Below are 20516 nucleotides of genomic sequence, written 5' to 3'. Positions count from 1 at the left end.
CAAACGGGGAAGGCGCACAGCAGCGCAAACACAGCAGTGCACGCGAAGGCGTGTATAGACCCCACCTAGCTAGCAGAAATCACGGCTAAAATTAAGCGCTACATCGAGAAGCAAACGCCATTACGGGGGAGGAGGATCTTACCCTTGGCGCGGCCGAGGTCGCCGTCCGTGCACGCGAAGTGGAACTGCATCTCCGGCGGCCAGCCGGTACCTAGACGCGCGCGAGACGAGGAGGAGGAAGGAAACATAGCACATGCCGCAGTTAGTGGGTGTCGATCGCGCGCAGAGCAAATGCCGCGCGCCCAGAACGGCGAAGCGAGGGAGGAATCGTAGTGGATTCGCGGTGGTTGCGTATGCGTACGTACCCGCGTCGGTAGCCTGGAGGCCGTGGCGCGCGGCGGCGTCGATGAGAGTCGCCGCGACTCGCTGTCGCTGGAGGTCGTTCGGGCTCGCCGGCCCGCGGCCCCGTCCGCCGCCGCGTCCGCCGCGACGGCTCCCCATGGCGATGCGAGGCGAGAGGTGGAGAACCCTGTGGAAGAAGACGGAGGGTTTGGGGTGGAGTAGTTGGCGAGCAGAGCAGAGGGGGGAAGGAGAGCGGGGAGAGAGATATGGTGTCGAGTCTCGTCGTGGGCGGGTGGGATGTAACGAGACGGGGTGGTGGGAGTGAATTTTGGTATGCCGAAACAGGGGCCCGACCTCTGCCGTGGACCATGGGTGTACAGGCAGCGGAGAAGCCGGCGGGCGTGACGGTTTCCGGGGAGGAAATGATACGGACACACCAGCTGTACAGTACAGTAAGAGCATCAGTACCAGCCATCGTGCCCCATAGCGGCCTCGATAGGTTTTGCAGCCGCCGTGGTTTTTAGGCTTACAATGCACACGCTTAGAGGAGACGCTAGGATTTTAACCCCAGCAGTTTTATGAAGTTCCTGGCCGTGGAGGAAAAATACCATGTGCTAGAAGCATGGAGTGCAAAGCGATGCGCTCTGGCGATGACGAAGGCGAACCTGGCGACCTCGAAGACGCTGCGCTGGCCCGCGGTCGGTACCTTCTCCAGGGGCGGGGAGGAACCGGGGCAGGTTCTGGGCACGGGAGAACCACAAGGACGACGACGCGCTGTCCTCCTCCTCGGATGGTTCTGACGACGGCGGGTCTGACGCGGAGCAGGGGATGCTCTGGCCACCGGCCCTGTGTACCCTGGATGCTTTCGTGCTCCGGGCTGTGGAGCTTGGGGGCTCCCTCCCGGCGACGAAGCGCTCGGCCTTTGCCCCTGGCGGCAGGCCTTCCAGATGCACTGGCTCAGCGCCGCCGCGGTTACGGCGGCTGGGCGATGTGGCGGGTCTTCGGCGATGAGGCCAGTCCGCCAGCCCGCGTGCGGCCACCAGTTTTAGGTGGCTCTGGCTCCCTTCGGGCTGCACCGAGCCAGAGTTAGGGTTTCCTGCTAGACCCTCCGAAGTGCGGCGGCATCTCTCGGATCCCCTTGCGCCGCGCCATCACCTCCTCCGCCGCATCCCTGATCCAACGCCGCTGGTTTGCTCCTTCGCAGTTGTGGTCATGGCGGGTGGCTTCGACGAGGGGTGCAAGATGCGCTTTGACGAGAGCTCGGGGGGCGCGTCGGCAGGATGGCGGGGGGCGCGCGGCGGGGGCCGCCAGGATGGCGGTGGCGGGGGACGACAAGGCGGAGGTGGCGGCAGGTAGGATGGTGGTGGCGGGGGATGGAGGCGGTGGAGGGCGTCAAGATGGTGGGGGGCGTGCAGCGTGGGGGGGGGCAGGATGGTGGAGGCGGGGGTTGGCAAGACGGAGGCGGCGGAGGTGGTGGGAGGCCAGATGGCGGCGGAGGAGGACGCCAGGACGGGGACGGCTACCACTACATCGACGGGCCAGGCCGCCTTGATGGCTGGCAGGAAGGTGGTGCTGGCGGGCAGGACCGTGGCCGGGGCGACTTTGGTACCTACGGGGCTCCGCCTCCATGGTGGGAGGAGCAGCACTGGAGGGAGGAAGCCCTGGCCAACCGCCGCGGGGACGACAACTCGAGCAGAGGCTTCGGGCCGCCGACGCAGGGCGAGCGGGGCAACCCGCGTGGGCAGCAGCAGAAGAACACGGGGAAGAAGGCGGCCGGTAGCGCATCAGGTGACGGGCACCAGCCGGCCAAGGGCAAAGCCAAGCAAGCCCCCCGCCCGGACAGGGGCTCCGGTGGCGGGCGAGTGCTTCAAGTGTGGGAGAGAGGGTCACTATCAATCCGATTGCACCTACGACCCTCTGTGCATTATGTGCTCCGGGGAGGGGCACACGTCCGCGAACTGCCCGTCCAGGGGTAAGGGGCTGCGGCTGGAGACCATGGGACATGCCATCACCGACGGCGGCTTCTACAACATAGACATTGAGCCGCTGCGCGGGGGGGGGGAGGGGCAACGTCGAGGTCTTCGCCGCGATCATCAAGTTCAGCTCGGCCCCGCTCTCTGAGGAACAACTGTCTGATGAACTGAAGCATCTTGTGGATGATCTGTGGGACTAGCAGGTTCGCAAGCTGTAATATCCCAGGTTTAGAGGCTATAAAATGAGAGAACGCCAAAGTGTGCATTGCATTCATGCATAGGAAATCCGGGGAATTTTCGCGCTTTCAAATAAAACTTACCATAGTAACTGAAGTTTCACCTGACTTGCTGGAATTGAAGTAGATCATCAAGTCAAGCGCTATAAACTTCACTGTGATCTTTGCTAAAACCCTGTTTTGGGTAGAGAGGATTTGATCTAGGGGCTAGATCAAATGGAATTAGCTTTACAACAAACAACACCTTAAGTAAGGATCAACTGTAAGATCCTACAAAGGAATTATAAATGATCTCAACATGACATTCCTTACAACCACACATGAATATTGATTCAACTATAAATCAAGGAACACAATCAATTAAGAAACTATTCTTTACTTATCTTTTCCATGTCTTTTACTAAATAAATATTCCTACCATGATTCACATGGTATATCTTTTCAACTACAATACTTGAATCCATGTCAAGGATATTCATGTTCATTCTTCATCAACCCTTGACCATTCAATCTAGTTCTATCAAACCTATTCCTATTAAACCTCAGAGAAAGGAGAGGATTATCTCTATATGTGTATACCATCCATTGAGTAAAACCTAGGTTGACACTTAAACCTTATCCAAGTGAGGAAATTGTTGATACTAACCAATGCTACAAGAAATATAAGTCAAATATTAAATCCTACTTGACCTAGCTAACATTTGGTGGTAAGTGAGAACCTATTTAATTAGGGATTCAAGAGAGGCAAGTGTTGTGATCATTAAACCTTGGTAATGTTCATAAACCCTAGAGAAAACCCTACCTATTCAAGAGAGATCAAGCTAAAGGTGTAGGCTTAAGTATATTGACCAATACTTGATCTTGGAGAGAAGAACCATGTTTCATTAATGAATCATTACAAGGCCCATACTTTGATCATTACAAATTTGGTGATGATCATAAACCCTAAGAATCTAAGTGAATGTGTTGAGAGGAAGAATAAAGAAGTGATTAGTGAGGAATGAGTGGATCTTGTCTAATGCATGATCATACCTTGTAAATTTAGATGATAAGTTAAACCTATATATATGATCAATAGATCTCATCCATCACATGAAATAATAAGTATATCACTAGTATTTAACCAAGACCAATCCTCATGCCTTGTGTAGAGGAGTAATGGCATAAACTCAGCTCTTGATTATCCAACTATTTGGGACAACCATAGCATTGCCTTGATAAAAGAATTCTAACTAAGTGAGGAGGAGTAACCCTAGCCAATTAAACATAACCCTAGCTATTGCTCATATCCTAATCCTAGTGGTGTATCACATTGGTGATCTCTACTAAAACCCTAGGTCACATGTGAATTCCAATCCAAGTACCACTTTGGGGGAATAAGTGGAACCCTGCCATGCCTAATGCCTATTTTATACTTCAAATAGTGAAGCATCACCAAAACTCTAAACCTTTCAAATAGAATTCCCCCCGCCTCTCGTCGGTGCGTGGAGGCGATCTCGGGCTTCCCCCGCGACACGAGGTCGCCGGGGGCAGCAGCCTTGGGTTTGACGGTGGAGGTGGCCCTCTTCTTCGCTGGAGAGGGTCGGCCTACGGTTGGTGGTGGTGGATCTGTTGATCTATCACCGCGTTTTGGCGGCGAGATGGAGAGGCGTGGAAGCCGGCGACGGCTGATGTCACCGGTGGAGGGTTGGAGGCGGATTCTGGAGGTCGCCGGCGTGGTTGCGCGGCAGAGAGTCCAAACGGGGACACTGGCCTCCTCCTCGTGAGACGAACGGGAGAACGAATGGGGAGGTGGGGCGGGGCGTCAACGTGCCATCGTGTTGTCCGAAGGGAACAGACGGGCCAAAGGGCCGAGCTGATGTCAGTTTGGCAAATCAGGTGGGATTAACACCGTTAATCGTGGCTGCCTGTCTTCTTTGGAAAACGTGCAAAAGAAAGTCTCGAAAAGCATAGGAGCACTCTTCTGATAATTTACCCCAAAATTGATTCTCTGGAGGAAAATTGAGATATTGAGGAATCTGGAGGGATACAGGTAGGCTTGGAAACTTTCTTCTACACGCATCTAGGACCTTCTAGAGAGTTCTTAAATTTGCCTCATCATATGCAACAATATTTCCATAAGCCAAGTTTTTCAAGTTTGACTATGGTATGCGACTGCTCCTGTCCAAGCCGACACGCGACCCCGGCCACATCAGCGGGCCACCCAGCCCCATAGCCCACCTAGCTTACGCCCCGTCCAGGTCAGCCCCTCCCGCCTCCACGACCATGTCCGTGCAGGTATGCGCCCTATGGTCGCCTGCTTCTCACTAATCACTATAATATGATTCTTAATCTCAAGAGATGCATGTAAACTATGATGCACAACATACAGAAAAGACTATCAATGCGTGAGAACCAGGAACGGGGAGATCTCCCCTTTTTCCGCCCGACTCTTTGATCTTAAACTTAAGAATGCTGGTTTTAAGAACGAGTGATTTCCCTTCTCCGACCCTTACTGCCCAACCGAGAGCGGACGGCTAATGTGTTCCACTTATTGAACAGGGTCTATGGTCGGTCCGTGACCCCTGGCCGCCGAAGTTGTCCTTGGGGTGATCTCGTAGTTCCTACGGGGTGGAGACAATGGGGTCGGTCCATAGATTTTCCTTCCTTTTGCTACATTTCGCTCAAAGGGTTGAAGGGAGATAGTGCTTATTCGCAAGGACCAACTTGATCCTCTTCCCCAGGTGGTGCCTATCACTAAGAAAAATGACTTTACTGCGCAAAGGTTCTCTTGCTAGTACCTCCATACCGGTTTATTAATCCTACACTATGCATAGATCATAAATTTGATCAACTTAATATTTATATATTACAAAAAATATTATTAGAAACGTCAGATATAATATTTTGTAGTGACATACTTTTTACATTATAAAATTTATATTACGTCGGTTAAATTGATGGTGTCGCGATACGCGTAGGCCTATAAAATGGTATGGAGGGAGTAGTTTCTTGAATATTTAGAGAACCAAGAGAAGTATATATTTGTCTTTGAAAGTGATATGAGCAGGTATTGCCATAGAACATGCTTTACTCTGTTGCGAACTACTCAAGGCAATGACCTGCAAAAAAACATCACTTTCACATGAGATTGTCATTTATCTCTCCTTCAGCACGCTCTTGATAAATAGAAGATCGATGTGATATTCTTCCAAAAAAGAGGAGGATATATAAAGAGGGCACATGACCAGCCATACATTACACATCTCTCCCTTAGACAGATGAAAGAAGATTCCAAGTAGGGAACAAAGGAGGATAGTAGCAAAGACTAAACGAGAGCCAAACATGGGAACGGGACACAACGGAATTTTTGTCTGTAGGAAGTCAAATTAACCAAGCGGCGCCTTGGCTTGCGATGAACGAGGTATTTCTTACTCAGAATATCGTCGAGGGAAGGAAATCACTGGTCTCTAATCTGTGTGTTGTCAAGCTGTTTGATATCCTCCAATCGTTGGTGGTGAGGTGATGACGAAAAATTACTATAGTCTAGTTGGCACATCGAGACAGCTTGTCAGTGGAATTGACAGCGCTTCACGATCGTGTAACTTTTTTTCTTTTTCTTCAACTGTTACATGCAGCAATTGATGACATAAATTGACTATTTACTGTCAAAGTTCTTGTAATAGGAATCACTAGATCTCCAAAACAAAAAGTTTCAACGGATCTTTCACGGAGGTAAAATTAGCTACTCGCTTTGGCCCTGAATATTTGTCGGGAGTAGTTACATTACTCGCACTAATAGTTGTATGCACAACGTTGCATGTTCACTCTTTAAACCTCTATAAGCAATTGGTCAGTTGTTCCTATCAAACAAACCTTATCAAAGTGATGATGCCTGATCAAGTTGTGTGGCTGGTGTTAACATTATGTCCGACTTTGTTCAGTTTGCATATCCCCCTATTTTAGATACAAATGAAAGATTATTACCTATCGATTTCAGTGGTGCTCATAGCTAAGGAGAATCATTTTACCACAAAGAGACGTTTTTACTAATTTTTTAAAAACTCAAGGACGTGATTGGTAGCCTGCATGGAGTCCAGCTATGCCCGGCGAAGCCAAAATCGGGGTGATTGGATGCATGCACATCTTACTTGGCCGCGCTATCCTGAAGCTTAAAGCACCCTGCAGCCAAGCCTGCTAGGAACAACTAAATCAACCATTTCATGGAGCCACCGTCGCAAAAGCTAATATTCGGAATGTAGCGTACGAGCTGATGCAAACCATGGAGCTCGAGGTAGCGCAAGCTAGCGCGCTGCATTGAAATTGTGGTGGGAGAACTTTGGTCACCGTCCGCCTAAAATCAGCCCTCTATTTGTACCCTTCACTCTCACCCATGCGAGCTTCTCCACCCTCAGAATTTCAAATCGACCATTTCACTCATGAGAGTTTCTCCACCCTCAGAATTCCATGGAAATGGCGGGAGCTTCTTCACGAGCTGCACCCACGAGTAAATTAGCAACGGTTGTTGGCGGCCAACCGATTTCTCCCTCTTGCTTGACCTATAAACATGTGCTAGATGTTGGTAGGTCTATAAGAACGTGCTAGATGTTGGTAGACCTGTATGGATTTGATGGTGCTTGTTGCTAGTGAGTGTATATTTAGGTGATACACAAGCAATTTTCATGCTTAACATTGTTCTCGCTAGCGATTTAGGTTATCTGCAAACAATTTTTTATGATTACCATCGATCTTTCTAGCGATTTAGCTCACATTCTAGTGATTGTCATGATTACCGATGACCGATGTAGGATTTCAGATTCATGCTTACGATGTTAACCTATTTGTATGATATCATGCTAGCTAGCTCTCTCGATTTATTTGCTCCCTCAGTGTTGTTGTATGCGCTTAAACCCAATATGATAAGGGAACCTTCTCTATGAGAGTTTGTCCTGAATGAAATGGTTGAGCTCTTCAACACCGGGATCAAGTGTGACAATTGGTTTCCGAGAAAGACTCATGCAGCGTGTTTGCGATGATGTTCTTGACATCGCTAGGATCATAGTCACCACTACTCAGCTCTACAACCACCTTAGAAAGTGGAACATGATATGCAAGATTAGAGAGCAAAAAAATCATATTTTGTAAGGACACCATGATCATTAGGATGTATGATGATGAGAAGCTGATGATATACCTCATAATTAATTCGATAACATTGCACTATTCTATTTCCACTTGTTCATAGTCTACATATTGAGCTATATCTAGCACCCTATCTTGTCAATGTTAGATGTACCCAAAGCACGATGACTCCCTGAACAATCCCATTGTGAACTATGCTCGGATGAAGGCGATTCTCATGCCTAAGTATGTTAATGCCGACCAACTCTTCGATCCGCGCTTACCGATCCAAGCTATAGACTACCTTGTGGACAACAAAGATGAAGGTAGCAACTATACTGAGATGACAATAACTGGTAGCAGGTCCTGGCTGTGAAACCACTATTGTTAGTGCAACTAGTTTGCTGTGCATATGTTGTTTGATGGTGGTCATGATCTGTTGATGAGGTCATGTATATTTTGGGAGAAACTTGTATATGTTTGCATTAGTTAGGACGTGATGAAAACTGATGTCACGTCTGTAATATTGTGGGGGTGTTATATATTAACCAGTCTGATGATGAACTTATGATGCATTAGAAACTATAATTGCTTATTTTGTGGTATACCAGTAATTAAGATAATTATTAGTTTGGACGGTACATACTACTTAGTATCACCTCCTTTTGACAAATTTATTATATTAACTCCTTATTTGCTCTTTAGTATTAAATAATGAGTGTTGGATAGCCTCACCACTCTTAAGTAAATGGTTACCGCATCGGCTGCCTGCTTGCGGCCAATCACCTGCATTTGTTTTGTCTAGAATGAAAAAAAAGCAGCCAACCAAACACCCGGTCTCCCGTTCCTCTCTCATAATGCAAGAAAGTGGATTATGTGCAAGCAAATAAAATGAACAATATGAGCTCAATGGTGTTCAGATGGGACATATGATATGCCCATGCTCCAGGGAGGCCAAAAGTGCCCCAGTCAACCAATCACAACATCATGAAGGAAGATAAATATTTATTTTTCTAGGAAAGTGATGTCAGTAGGTGCATTGGCCACACAAAAATGATTTACTACTGAGCCGAGTTTTCAAGCCAATGGCATGCTCAAAACTACACTCTCCGTGTCGATTGTCATTTATTTCTCCTTCACGAGTCCCTGATAAATAGAAGGTGTGATACTCTTCCAACAAGTAGAGGATAAAGAGCACACGAGCATATGAGTAATTGGAAAAAGAAAGAGCACACCAACAACCATAGCTTACACCCCGCTCCTTCAGACAAATGAAAGAAGACTCCGATCCAAGGAGAAAAAGAAAAGGGTGCCAAAACTTCAAGTAGAGTGTAGTAGCAAAGAATAGAGATGAGAGCCAAGATCCTGGTGCTTTGTAGTGCTTAATTAATTCGTTTTCTAGCGCCAAAAAATAGGAATGGGAGGCTACAGAATTTCAGCATGTCACACGAGATGCCTATGATGCGGTGGCTCGAGTTGCCGAAGCAGACTGGCCTGCAATGGACCGGACAGTCAACATGAATTAGCGAGAACATCTTAGAGAGAACGAAGGCACCGGTATCTCACTACCGCATTTTGACCTTGTTGTGCGTTGTCAACCTGTTTAACATTCGGATTTGTTTGCTTCGAAGGTGCAAGCAAGATGGAATTTAGTACGGTTTTAAATGCAGAAAGTTCGATATTGAGTAGTATTGGACTATCCGACTCTCAAATGTTACATCCATAAATTGGTGCCAAAATTGACTGCTCCTTGTGCCATAAATGTGTGCACGAAACTGAAACCAAATTTGGTCCACAAATGTGTCGTTGTTCGTTCTAACACAAACAGATCCGAGTTTTCCGTTTGCGTCGGGCGGCTGGAGATACTCTTAGGCACCATCTATGTATTAGATTGGGATCCACTGAGCAACCTTTTGGCTAACAGATTTTACCACTATGTATGTTATAAAAATACTTCTTAAGGTAGACCCCATTCGTTAGAAAAGCAGCTAATAGAGTTCTATTGAATATTACTATTTCATCACTTTGTGTACCACAACTGTATAAGTAATATTATTATATTCCGTATGGGTAACCACACTTGCGGGTTACCCAAAGCTTTTGAGTTGCTGCAGAATAGGTTCCACTATGTATGTGGATAATATAGTGGATGCACTTAGGTGAAAGCCTAGAGTGACCTCAGTCAGAGACAATGACGCCCTTAAACAAGAAAATAGCATAAAACTACCATAATTTAGGCTAATGCTTAAGAAGTTAAATATTGAAGATTTTCTTTGAAAATCACCATCCGTCCCTCTAATTGTTGCGGATAGCACTGATCCAACGATTTGGTCCGTTCGACGCTAACTTTGATGGGTGGGCCACCTGCAGGCTGATGTGGCTATCAATTTTTTTCGCAAAAAACACCTCCATAAATTGTGTCTGCGAATTATATGTCCTATCAGAAAAAATCCAGTGTTTAAAATAGCCAGCTACAGGATATAGCCGCGGCCTCCCAAAACAGCTATAACCCGGCTATAGTATGACTATAGCCGGCTATTTAAGAATTTTGACAGCTTTTACGGGCTAATGCAGTTAGCCGCACCATGCGGGAAAGGCTATAGCGGGCTATAGCCGGCTACTTTAAACTATGGAAAAATCCCAAACCCTTGCCCTCGATCCGAAGACCACGGCCAACGCAATAGCCACCACATCTTGACCTCTGCGAGCTGACACGCCAGCCTAGGTGTACAAAGTGATTAAGCTTGCTGAAAAAAGAATACTTTCATTTGCTGATATTTAACAGACTAATCTACTTTACTTCTGATAATTTATTTCAGTGGTCCTAGCTAGCTACTACTCCAAAAAGAGTAACTTTATGCTCGATAAAGGGAACATGGGACACAAGATTCTAGCTAGCTCCAATGAGAGAAAATGCAGGCCCCAAACACTGAATACAGTTAGGCGAGAACTCCGACTAGACATTCTCAAGGAGTTAACCAAATGTGACAGTGCTACCCCATGAGCTACTTATGACGCCAAACCCTATAAGGAAGTTTTGTGCATATGTGCGGGTATGCCATTGCTTGCCGGGTCTCAAAGTCCAATGCCTCTAAATGGGAATGAGAGGATTTGGGAATAGCCAGCAGGTGAAACATGGCACATGTGCCTCGCCGCAAGCATTTCAGACCGGATCTTCTGCGAGCTGGCGCGACCTAACCTGTACTTACTCGTGATTAAGCCGACCAAAAAGTCACTGTTGGCAAATCAGGGTGGATAGGGACAAGGCACCTGTACAGACGGAAATGCACAATTGTATGTCTTCTTTTCAATTAAGATATGCTTAGCATGGTTGTCACGTGGTGTTTACTGATCTATCTCACTATCAGAACCTATTCGATGGTGGCCGTTTATTGAAAGTCTTAAAGCCAAGGATTGATTGTTTGTATTATTATGCACATCAGGTAAATGATGTCCAACAGAATGATGGGAGGCACTGGAAATTAATCTAGTGATTATTGTAGTTTGAAGAAAGTGTTCATGGATCTAGCGAAAACTTGATCGTGTTAAAACTTCTTAACTACTTTGGCTAGAACACCAAGCTAGCATAAGAAATTTCTACCACAATGGAAGATATACATGATCGTGCACACGCCACCGAACATGCCCTAAATACTGAAGTATTTAGAGGCCGCTTCTTAATTTTTTTTGTCTAGTTGAGATGCTCTTTAAGCTTTCAAAACCAATACTGAAGTATTGTGTTTAAGCACACGGAGGGGACATTTTTTTAAAGGGAATATATTAATATCAAAACGATACCAATTACACCCAGCCTGCAACAACGCACCACCCTAATGGCACTACAGATGCACACAACAAAAAAAGGAAAAGAAAACTAAGAAACAAAAGTCCCGCTACAGTATCTCGGGCCTAACAACAGCAATACATCCACCGCCAAGACAACACCTGAAATACAGAATCTTCAAAAACGACGCCTCCAAGAAGGGAACAGTGCGCTAACACCATCGTCGCCCGATCAACGATCTTAGGTTTTCACCCTGAAGATAGTCCCCGCTCTCAAAACAATGCCTCCAACAAGGTCATTGCTAGACACAACCAGTTAAGGCCAGACCTTGGGTTTTCACCCTGAAAGGTCGGACTCTGATTCACCTGTGTTGTCGCCCCCACTTTCATACCGCTGCTGTGAAGCCCGGAACACCAAGCAAGTCCCTCAACAGCGCGGAGACTTGAACCTCCCTTAGCTAGTCCTCCCCTCCGGCCTTCATGAACTTCTCTTCTTCCGACTTTCATCATGGATCCATAGTCACTTGATGTCAACACGAAAAAGAGCTTCGCGCCGCTCTCTCCAGAACCAATCGGTCGGAATAAAAGCATGGGTGCGCACGACCGAATACCACTGATCCAGCAAACTCCAGGCAAAAAGCACCGTTACATTCGCCGGTGGAGCCTTCCGGAACTCAACACTCCGGCTAGATCACGAGTCCAGGCCTCCGGTAGGTCTTCCTCTTCACGCAAGAGAGACCCTAGGACCACCACCTTTATTCAGGTCGGACCCCCACGTCGGCGACCATCCCGGGCTGGCCACTCCAACCCTCCACCGGCGACTCCGTCGCCGGCTTCCAAGCATCTCCATCTCGCCGCCGGAACGCGGTGATAGATCGATAGATCCACCACCACCAACCGCAGGCCGACCCTCTCCGGCGAAGAAGAGGGCCACCTCCACCGTCGTACCCGAGGCTGCAGCCCAGGCGACCTCGTGTCGCGGGTGAAGCCCGAGATCGCCTCCACTCACCGGCGAGAGGCGGGGGGAAATTGGTGCAGGCCATGAGCCTGGCCGCCGCCCACCACCAGCCCCTGTCGGAGTGTTGCGGAGAGCCGACGGGAGGAGGGAGGCCGCAGCGCTGGCTGCCGCCGCCCATCCCAACCGCGCCGGCTGATCCACCAGGGGAGAGCCGACGGGAGAAGGGATGCAGTGCAGGCCGCCGCCACCCAACCCATCCGCGCGCCCGCCATGCGTCGAGGAAGGAGATCTGGCCGCCGTCCACCAGGCGTCGACGAGGAAGGGCCCCCGCCGCCGCCACGCTCCGAGGGTCTTTGCCCCGGCAGCGCTACCGGCGGTGGCGGCGGCGGCATTTAGGGCTGGGGAGGCTGGAGGGTTACGGGAGGCTGGAGGCCAATACCACACGGAGGGGACATGAAAAGTAGCATACGTCTATGGAAGTACTAACAATCCGAGGTATCGAAGCTTGGTCCGAATCCCAACGGATTTGCCGCCGTGTCCACCAAACGTACTATGGATGTGTTTTTATCTTTTAGATATACAGAACGAGAATTCTGAAGGAAAATACAGGAGCCCGAACCAGCATGGACATCCCCGAACTAATCCACTGTGTAATGACTTGGTTCAAGAATGTTCCTTCCGCATCGCCTCAACTGCCTCCCTGCAAATGCCAACGAAATGAATTTAGAAATATTAGAGCATCTCCAGTCGCGTCCCCCCAAATCGTCCCCCAAACCGCGCCGGATTGAGCGTTTGGGGGACGTGTTTTGCTCGTGCCGCGTTTGGGGGACGTCGCTCCCCAGCCGCGTCCCCCAAACGCCGCCCCCAAATGAATATTTGTGCAGGAAAATAAAGGTTTTCATTCAATTTTGATTATATATTACAAAATTTGAATGAAAACGGCTAGATTTCATCTAAACCTAGGCTACTGACCGCCCGGCGGCGCGTTCGACGGCCCCGCCCCGTCGTCGCCTCCCCTACGCCGCAGCTCCTCCTGCGCGCGCCTCCTCTCCTTGCGTTCGGCGGTGGCCGGACGGTGCCGCTCCCGCCGATAGTCCTCCTTCGCCCTCCCCTGCTGGGCCGCCTGGAGAGCTCGACGGCGCGACGAATCTGCGCCTCTTCGCGGGCACGGGCCTCGTCCTGGAGCTTCTTCTCCGACTCGAAGGACTCGACGAGGGCGCGTTGCTGATCGGCCGTCTCGTCCGGGTGCGGGGCGTCGTCGTCGGACCCGGCCGAACTCGTCGTCGTCGTCGTCGTCCTCCACCTCGGTCTCCTCCGCCTCGGCCTCCTCCTCCATTGGCGCCTCCTCCTCCACATCCGTTGGCGCCTCCATCATCGCCGCCGCAAACGCGTCGGCCGCCGCCAACTGCTCCGCCCGCCTCCCCCATAGCGCCGTAGCGCCGACTCCCGCCGTCGACGCTCCTCCGCCGCCGCCTGCTGCTGGAGCTCGCTCGCCTCACGCCGCCGGCGCTCGATCGAGTCACGCCGTTCACGGAACAGCGCCGCCGCTCATCGCGCCGGGCGCCGGCGCTCGTCGGCCCATCGCTGCTCCATGTCCTCCCGGTACCGGCGCCGTCGCGCCTCTTGTCCCGTCGAGGCGTCGAACGCCGCAACGGTGTCGCACCGCTGCTCCCGCCACGCTGCTGCCGCCGCGGCCTCCTCGGCTGCGGAGGCAGGGGCGGAGAACGCCGCTAGATCCGCCGCCCGCCGGGCCTCACGCCGCCGGCGGGCCTCCTCCTCGAGTGCCTCCTCGAGTGCCGCACGCCGCTGCCGGCTCGTCAATGGAGGAGACGGCGGTGGAGGGAAGTGGCCATCGCCGGGCCGGTTCGCCATTGCCACTCGGTGATGGAGGAGACGGCTGTGGAGCGACGAGGGCTGTGTTTGTTGCCGGCGGGGTGTGGTGGCTACCATTGATGAGCCGGGAGACCTTTTATAGACGCCGGCGTCGGGAAGAAAGCGCGGGAACAGTACGAGAAGAGGCGGGAAGATCGCGCGGGAACGGGCGGTGGCGTGCGAACGCCGGCGACGCGTGGAGGCCGCGCAGCACCGACGAGACGTCTCGCCTGCCCCTCCGTCGCCATTAAGGCAAAGATGCCGCTGCGCGCGAATAACTTCCGTCGCGAGGTAGGCGACGGTTAGGTTAAAATTAACTGTGCCGCTGACGCGTCGGCCCCGCGCCTCCTCGCCTCTCATTTCGTTGTGTCCGGCGTGCCCGGTGCGTCCCCTGTGGGACGGGGACGGGCTCGGGGCGCCGGACACCATATAGGGACGCGCCGGACAAAAAAGGGCTTTGGGGGACGCGGCTGGAACGCTTTTTTTGTCCGGCGCGCCCCAAATCCCTTTGGGGGACGGTTTGGGGGACGTGACTGGAGATGCTCTTACACCTTGTCTGCAATCTGCAAGAACTCAGAAAGACAGAAGAAAAACATTTTAAATTTCCTCGTCCGTTAAGTAAGGCTACCAATAATTCGTCACTTAAGATTGTTACATTTGCATGAAATATGTACAATATAAAAAAGAAGTTAACAGTAGCATCGTGATATCATAAAAGTACCAAGGTCCCACGAAAACACCAGTGTAAAAAGGTAAATTAAGCATGCAATCGTTGAAAAACTGTGGTGAAGAAATGCAGTACCAAAACGCTTGCTGCATCTCCATATTTTTTGGATCCAGTTTCACTCCAGCCAAGAATGCATCAGATGCCTCTTTGTAATCCTAAGAATAAGAATATGGAGTAGGACTATATGAAAGGAAGTGATCTTTATAGCAGAAGACTAGAAGATTGTTTTTCTTTTATCTTACCAGGAGCAGCATGAGGGCAGCTCCTTTCCTATAGTAACCCTTATGCCACTCAGGCCGAAGACTTATGCAAGCATTGGCATCAAGCAAAGCGTCATTTGCTTCTCCACACTTTAGATGGCACAGGCTCTTGTTTGAATACAACACTGCATCTGCAGGATCCAGCTTGATTGCCTGCGCCAAACCAAATGTTAAGGGCCAAGAAGCACAACCTGTTATTCCAGAATGAAACAATAATCATGCTCTGCTCCATTGTGTCCAGACCATCTGAGTGGCTGATTATTGGTTTACAGGTGAATCTAAACTAGCCTTTGAATGGAAACCTAAGTGCCACAGTTAATATTTTATAACTAACTGAACATAGTTACAAAAACACTCGTAAAAAGGCTTACTTGGCAAACTGACGCGTCCAATGGAATGTGTTACACAAGAGATGCAGATAGATGCAGATTTTATCAGTTATATGCTAACCAATTTTATTTAAACAAATAATGATGAACGTGATTACAAAAAACATAAACTTCAAGTCAAAACAGATGAATGAAACATAACAGGTTCCTTTTGGTGGAGTACTGGAGTATGAAATCCATTTTGGACAAGTCTCCCTTTCATAATTCAACGAGATAATGATGTATCAAAATACAGAAAATGAAAATACTCTCCAATCTTTTTTCAGTAACAACAATTTTGGATTGCACAACAATATACCTCAGTATAGAATTTTAATGCGGTGGCATAGTTCTTCCCCTCAACTGCTTTTGCACCTTGTGATTTCAGCTGGGCCTTGCTATCTTTGTCACTTGACTTATCCTAAATGATTAAGAAAACTTATGCCAATATATAATACTCCCTCCGTTATTTTTTATAAGACGTTTTGGCAAAGCCAATTAGTCTTTCCCAAATCGTCTTAGAAAAGGGAACAGAGGTCGTAGAAAAGATGGATGTCAAGCAGTAGAAATGTGGCAATATCAACTGACGAAGCATTAGTACAACACAACTAAGATGGTTTTCTTCTAACATCAGGAGACATTCCTAGACATACTCGCATCCAAACGAATGACCAGAGCTCTCGACAAATGTAAACATAAAACTTGGATGAGAATTCCTTTTCCTAGGCCTTTTCCTTTGTTCCTGAAGAAAGCAAGATTATGACTCCTAAAAGGCCTCCTGCGAGAGGTCTTAAGCAGAGGAAATCCAAAACAACTTTAACCCAATGGGTGGAGTTCATAGCACCTATTTTATGGATACAACTACTGGGGCCTACAATCCCATTTGCTCCTATTCTCTTTGTATCACCTCACATATAAAAGCATTAAAACAACATGCACTGAAGCAACATTATTAACAAATTATGGTTTCTGTTTGTTCTGAGAGATTGAACACATAGCATTCATCACCCCCAAGTTTATCCAACAAGTGCCAAGCATACCAACAATGACGTTAGGATATATCAAGTTTCAAGGTTTATGAACTAACATGACTTACTTAAGAAAATACACTCACATGGTTTACTGGAAGATTAGCATTTCTAACCTCCAACAAGTACTCAACACAACTAGTTAAGCCTTTGAAAGTTGCTATCGCCAGTGGAGTCTCAGGGTTTGTACAATTGACATCAGCACCAGCCTATGGATGAACATATAGAAAACAAACATATGCACATTACAAATAATATTTTTTTACACGAGATCCTCTCCAGCAACAAAAATAATAGAGAAAGTGAACTGGGTACCAAACCTCGACAAGAAGTTTCACACACTTTAAGCAAGTGGATTCACTCATTCTTTCAGGAGCACCATAAAGAGTTGAAGTCAGGGGTGTACCAAAATCCCATGAGACCTTGTTTGGCTGCAATATTTTTGCAAATAGTCACTCACAAGTTCCCATGTAGAATTAACATGCTTATATAAATTAAGAAGTAAAGATAAAAATATATCATGACCTGTTAAGCTTTAGAAAGGGCACGTGCCACTATAAATTTGGCAAATAAAAAAATAAAAAAATTATGAATTCCTATTTGTAAACCTTGAACAGATTCTCCATCGATTTGTGCATAAAAATCATATTTCAAGGTTTCTGGCATTATCAGAATAAAAGTATGGCACTTCGGACAAAAAAGAAGATGCACCAAATGTAATGTGGCGCCATCCAACTTGACTACTTGAGCATAGAAACAAATATATGCCACGCATGATAAACATTCCCGCATGACTTTGAACCAGTAGTAGTCAGAAACATAAAAGATAAATGATGGTAGACCAACAAGCAGGACATTTGTACACGTAAAAAACTTAAGAAAAATAGCAAAAAAGCAAGTATGAAGGACACTAGACCATGTTTGGTATGCATTCGGCATCAGCTTATGATGGTGCCAAGTCCCCCAGAAAGAATCAATGAAATTAGACGATGCTGAGCAATATAAAATTAAACCTTGAACTATGCAAAAAAAAAGGGTAAACTCAAGTGAAAGAACATCATTTACTAATTACATCTGCATTATTCTCTAACAAAATCTTCATAACACTGAACTTCCCACGAACACCAGCAGCAACTAGAGGAGCCCCGTAAAAAGAAGATGCATCAACACTAGCTCCTTTCGATAGCAAAAGCCGTGCTATTTCATCATGCCCTAGACAGAAAAATATATGTAATTATAAAACCGAAATACGAAATAAAATCCTAGTCATGTGTATGTTGGATAACCATCATTCCTGTATAGTCACGAATCTGGTGTGTACAATTAATGTAGTGTCAAGTAAAAAAATTATTCCGTAAAAGACGGCAGCCATTGCAGTTTCGAGTCGATCTGTCATGTTAGAATACACAAACTGGTCAACAAATAGTTTTCACTCACGATAAAAGTTCATTTGGACAAGTATACCAAATTTTATGTAGGACAACCTCCACTTATTTATTATCACCTCTCCCTGTTTATGTGAGCTGCAGCGCAATCATAAACACAATATAGGGAGGGCCAAACCTCATAACATATTTGGAATACAATTTGGGAGTGAAAAAATAGATAGAATGTGCTAACTACTACCGGCCTCCTTGCCACAATGTAGTGCATATAAGATTTTTTAAGAAGTCAAAAAAGGTAAAAAGTTTGACCGAGTTTATTGAGAAAACTATCTATATCTACAATACAAAATGTATACCATAAGAAAATATACATCATGATTAATCTAATGGTATTGATTTGATAATTCAAATATTGATATTTTATCTACATACTTGGTCAAACTTTACATTGTTTGACTTTTGAAAAAAACTTATATGCACTATATTTTGGCAAGGAGGGAGTACGTTTTTCTGTATAGCGGAAGTTGGTAATTCTTTGTTATGAGAGTTCCAAATATATACATGAATTTAGACATGGCACCTGCTTCTGCTGCCTCATGCAGAGGAGTTGTGCCTCTAGAGGAGTTCTTCTTATTTGGATTAGCACCTTTGTCAAGAAAATACCTTGCAGCAATCACTTGCCCATGTGCCGCTGCAAAAGCCAAAGGTGTGATACCTGCCAAGAGGATCACAATAAATCAGTTTAGTGAAACATCAACACCCTTACATATTGTGACAAAACATAAAAGGCCCGCTTCAACATACTTAGGGATGTATGTAATACTAAATTTTGAGAACGTCAAAATTGATGAAGTGCAGAAAAATTGGAGGAGCGAAAAATTATGAAAAGTAAGTACAGAAACAGGTGGAATAAATGGTGCTTACAATAAGAAAAAAATATTTTGATATAACGGAATGTGTCACCTGTCGCTACAAGCTTATATATGTTTATTATGAATATTAAAATAAATATTAATATCAACATCCTTTCAGGTTTTTAACTGAATCTGTTGTACAACGCCTTTGCTCTATACTAAATCAGCAGAAAAGCCCTTACCATCTACTTACAAAAAGAATGCATAGATGACTAACAAAGAGTCGGATTTAGAGTTGGGGTTGATATGCAAATTTTGAGCAAAGGTTTCCATTAGGACTGACAAACAAATTTTGAAAAGTTTCAGTTATAACATATCCAGTCTACACAATAAATCAATAGAGTACAAGAAAACAAAGGTACAGTGCTGAAAAAATAATGAAATGCCTGCGAATATAATACCAATAATTCACATCTGATATAAGAAAATCATCATGCACAATATTACTCCCTCTGTTCCATTTAGTTGTCGTAACTTTGTACTAAAGCAGCGGCAACTAATATGGAACGGAGGGAGTACCATACTATTTTGCATTGAATCCCACAAACAAAACTCATGAGTAAACATGAAATCACTTAATTTAGAGTTGGAAAGAGCGCATGTACCGGAACCATGATTAATAGCTTCAAAATCTACATCAAATCCGAGCTGCTCCACCAAGTACTTGCAGACCACCATATTACCCGAGCCTGCCACCGAATGCAATGGCCCACAACCCTCCATCCTCAGAGAGGGGAGTGACGCCCTGTCATCCTCGTCCAAGCTATCCACCACGGCTTCAGGGCCCAATTTTGAAAACAAGAATGGTGAGACGCAAACTTGCATACATTTCAGTTTCCACCAAAGTTTGATGCACAAAAATAAATCGAAGTACTTGAGTATCAATAGGGTAAATCGAAATATAAAACGTTTTAGCAAGCTATTTTAGCTCACCAAAACAGTACAGTATAATATTATGGAACGGAGGGAGTATCTTGCAATGTTGAAAGCAACATTACAAAAACTAGCTGTCTTGAGTGTTGGAGCATATATCAGTTAAAGCAAACAGTCCACCAAACAGTAGCATGCATCATCACCATTTAATCATGTATACACAGCAACAGTAAACTAAATTAAGAAAAAAACTAGGACCCTCCAGCAATTATCAGATAAGAACAACAACTACGGATGACAATTCGCTCTCAGTGCGCGCGCACAAGGGCACAACGAAACGGGCACACCGACAACGCACACTCAAAACCTACACGGAGCCCGCCACGGCTAAGAGCAGGTCTAACAGACCCCGTAAAAGGGGCAAACCCGTATAATAACCGCCGATTTGAGGGTTTCGCGTCTACCCGGCCGTCTAGCACGCCCCGTAAAAACGGCCCCCGCATCGTTTTTTGCTGTTTTCGACTACGGGGTGGGTCGTCGCCCCCTACTTGTGCGGGGTGGGAGCGGGGATAGTGGGTGAAACCAGCATCGCCCACTCCACTGCGCGCGAAGCATTTCGCTGAAGCCAACCGCCGCCGCCGCCGACCGATCTCCTCCCCGCGCCCTTCCGGCCGGATCCCGCTGCCATGGATCGTCC

The 20516-nt window shown here is 47.1% G+C and overlaps 1 protein-coding gene across 1 annotated transcript; it reads right to left on the bottom strand.

The window, feature by feature from the left end:
* Positions 1-13055: 13055 nt before the first annotated feature.
* On the bottom strand, positions 13056-19669 carry LOC124696995 (ankyrin repeat, PH and SEC7 domain containing protein secG-like). The gene is made up of 9 exons (XM_047229643.1): positions 19552-19669; positions 18613-18747; positions 17720-17859; positions 16968-17078; positions 16734-16856; positions 15939-16040; positions 15234-15404; positions 15067-15146; positions 13056-13092 (listed from the first exon to the last, which is right to left on the bottom strand). Exons 1-9 carry the CDS (start codon positions 19667-19669, stop codon positions 13056-13058), a joined length of 1017 nt encoding a protein of 338 aa, XP_047085599.1.
* Between the last annotated feature and the right edge of the window lie 847 nt (positions 19670-20516).

Source organism: Lolium rigidum, chromosome 3 (genome assembly GCF_022539505.1).
Source record: "Lolium rigidum isolate FL_2022 chromosome 3, APGP_CSIRO_Lrig_0.1, whole genome shotgun sequence".
Taxonomy (NCBI): domain Eukaryota; kingdom Viridiplantae; phylum Streptophyta; class Magnoliopsida; order Poales; family Poaceae; genus Lolium; species Lolium rigidum.
The sequence above is the reverse complement of the archived record's forward strand: the minus strand, read 5'-3'. Positions and strand labels throughout refer to the sequence as shown.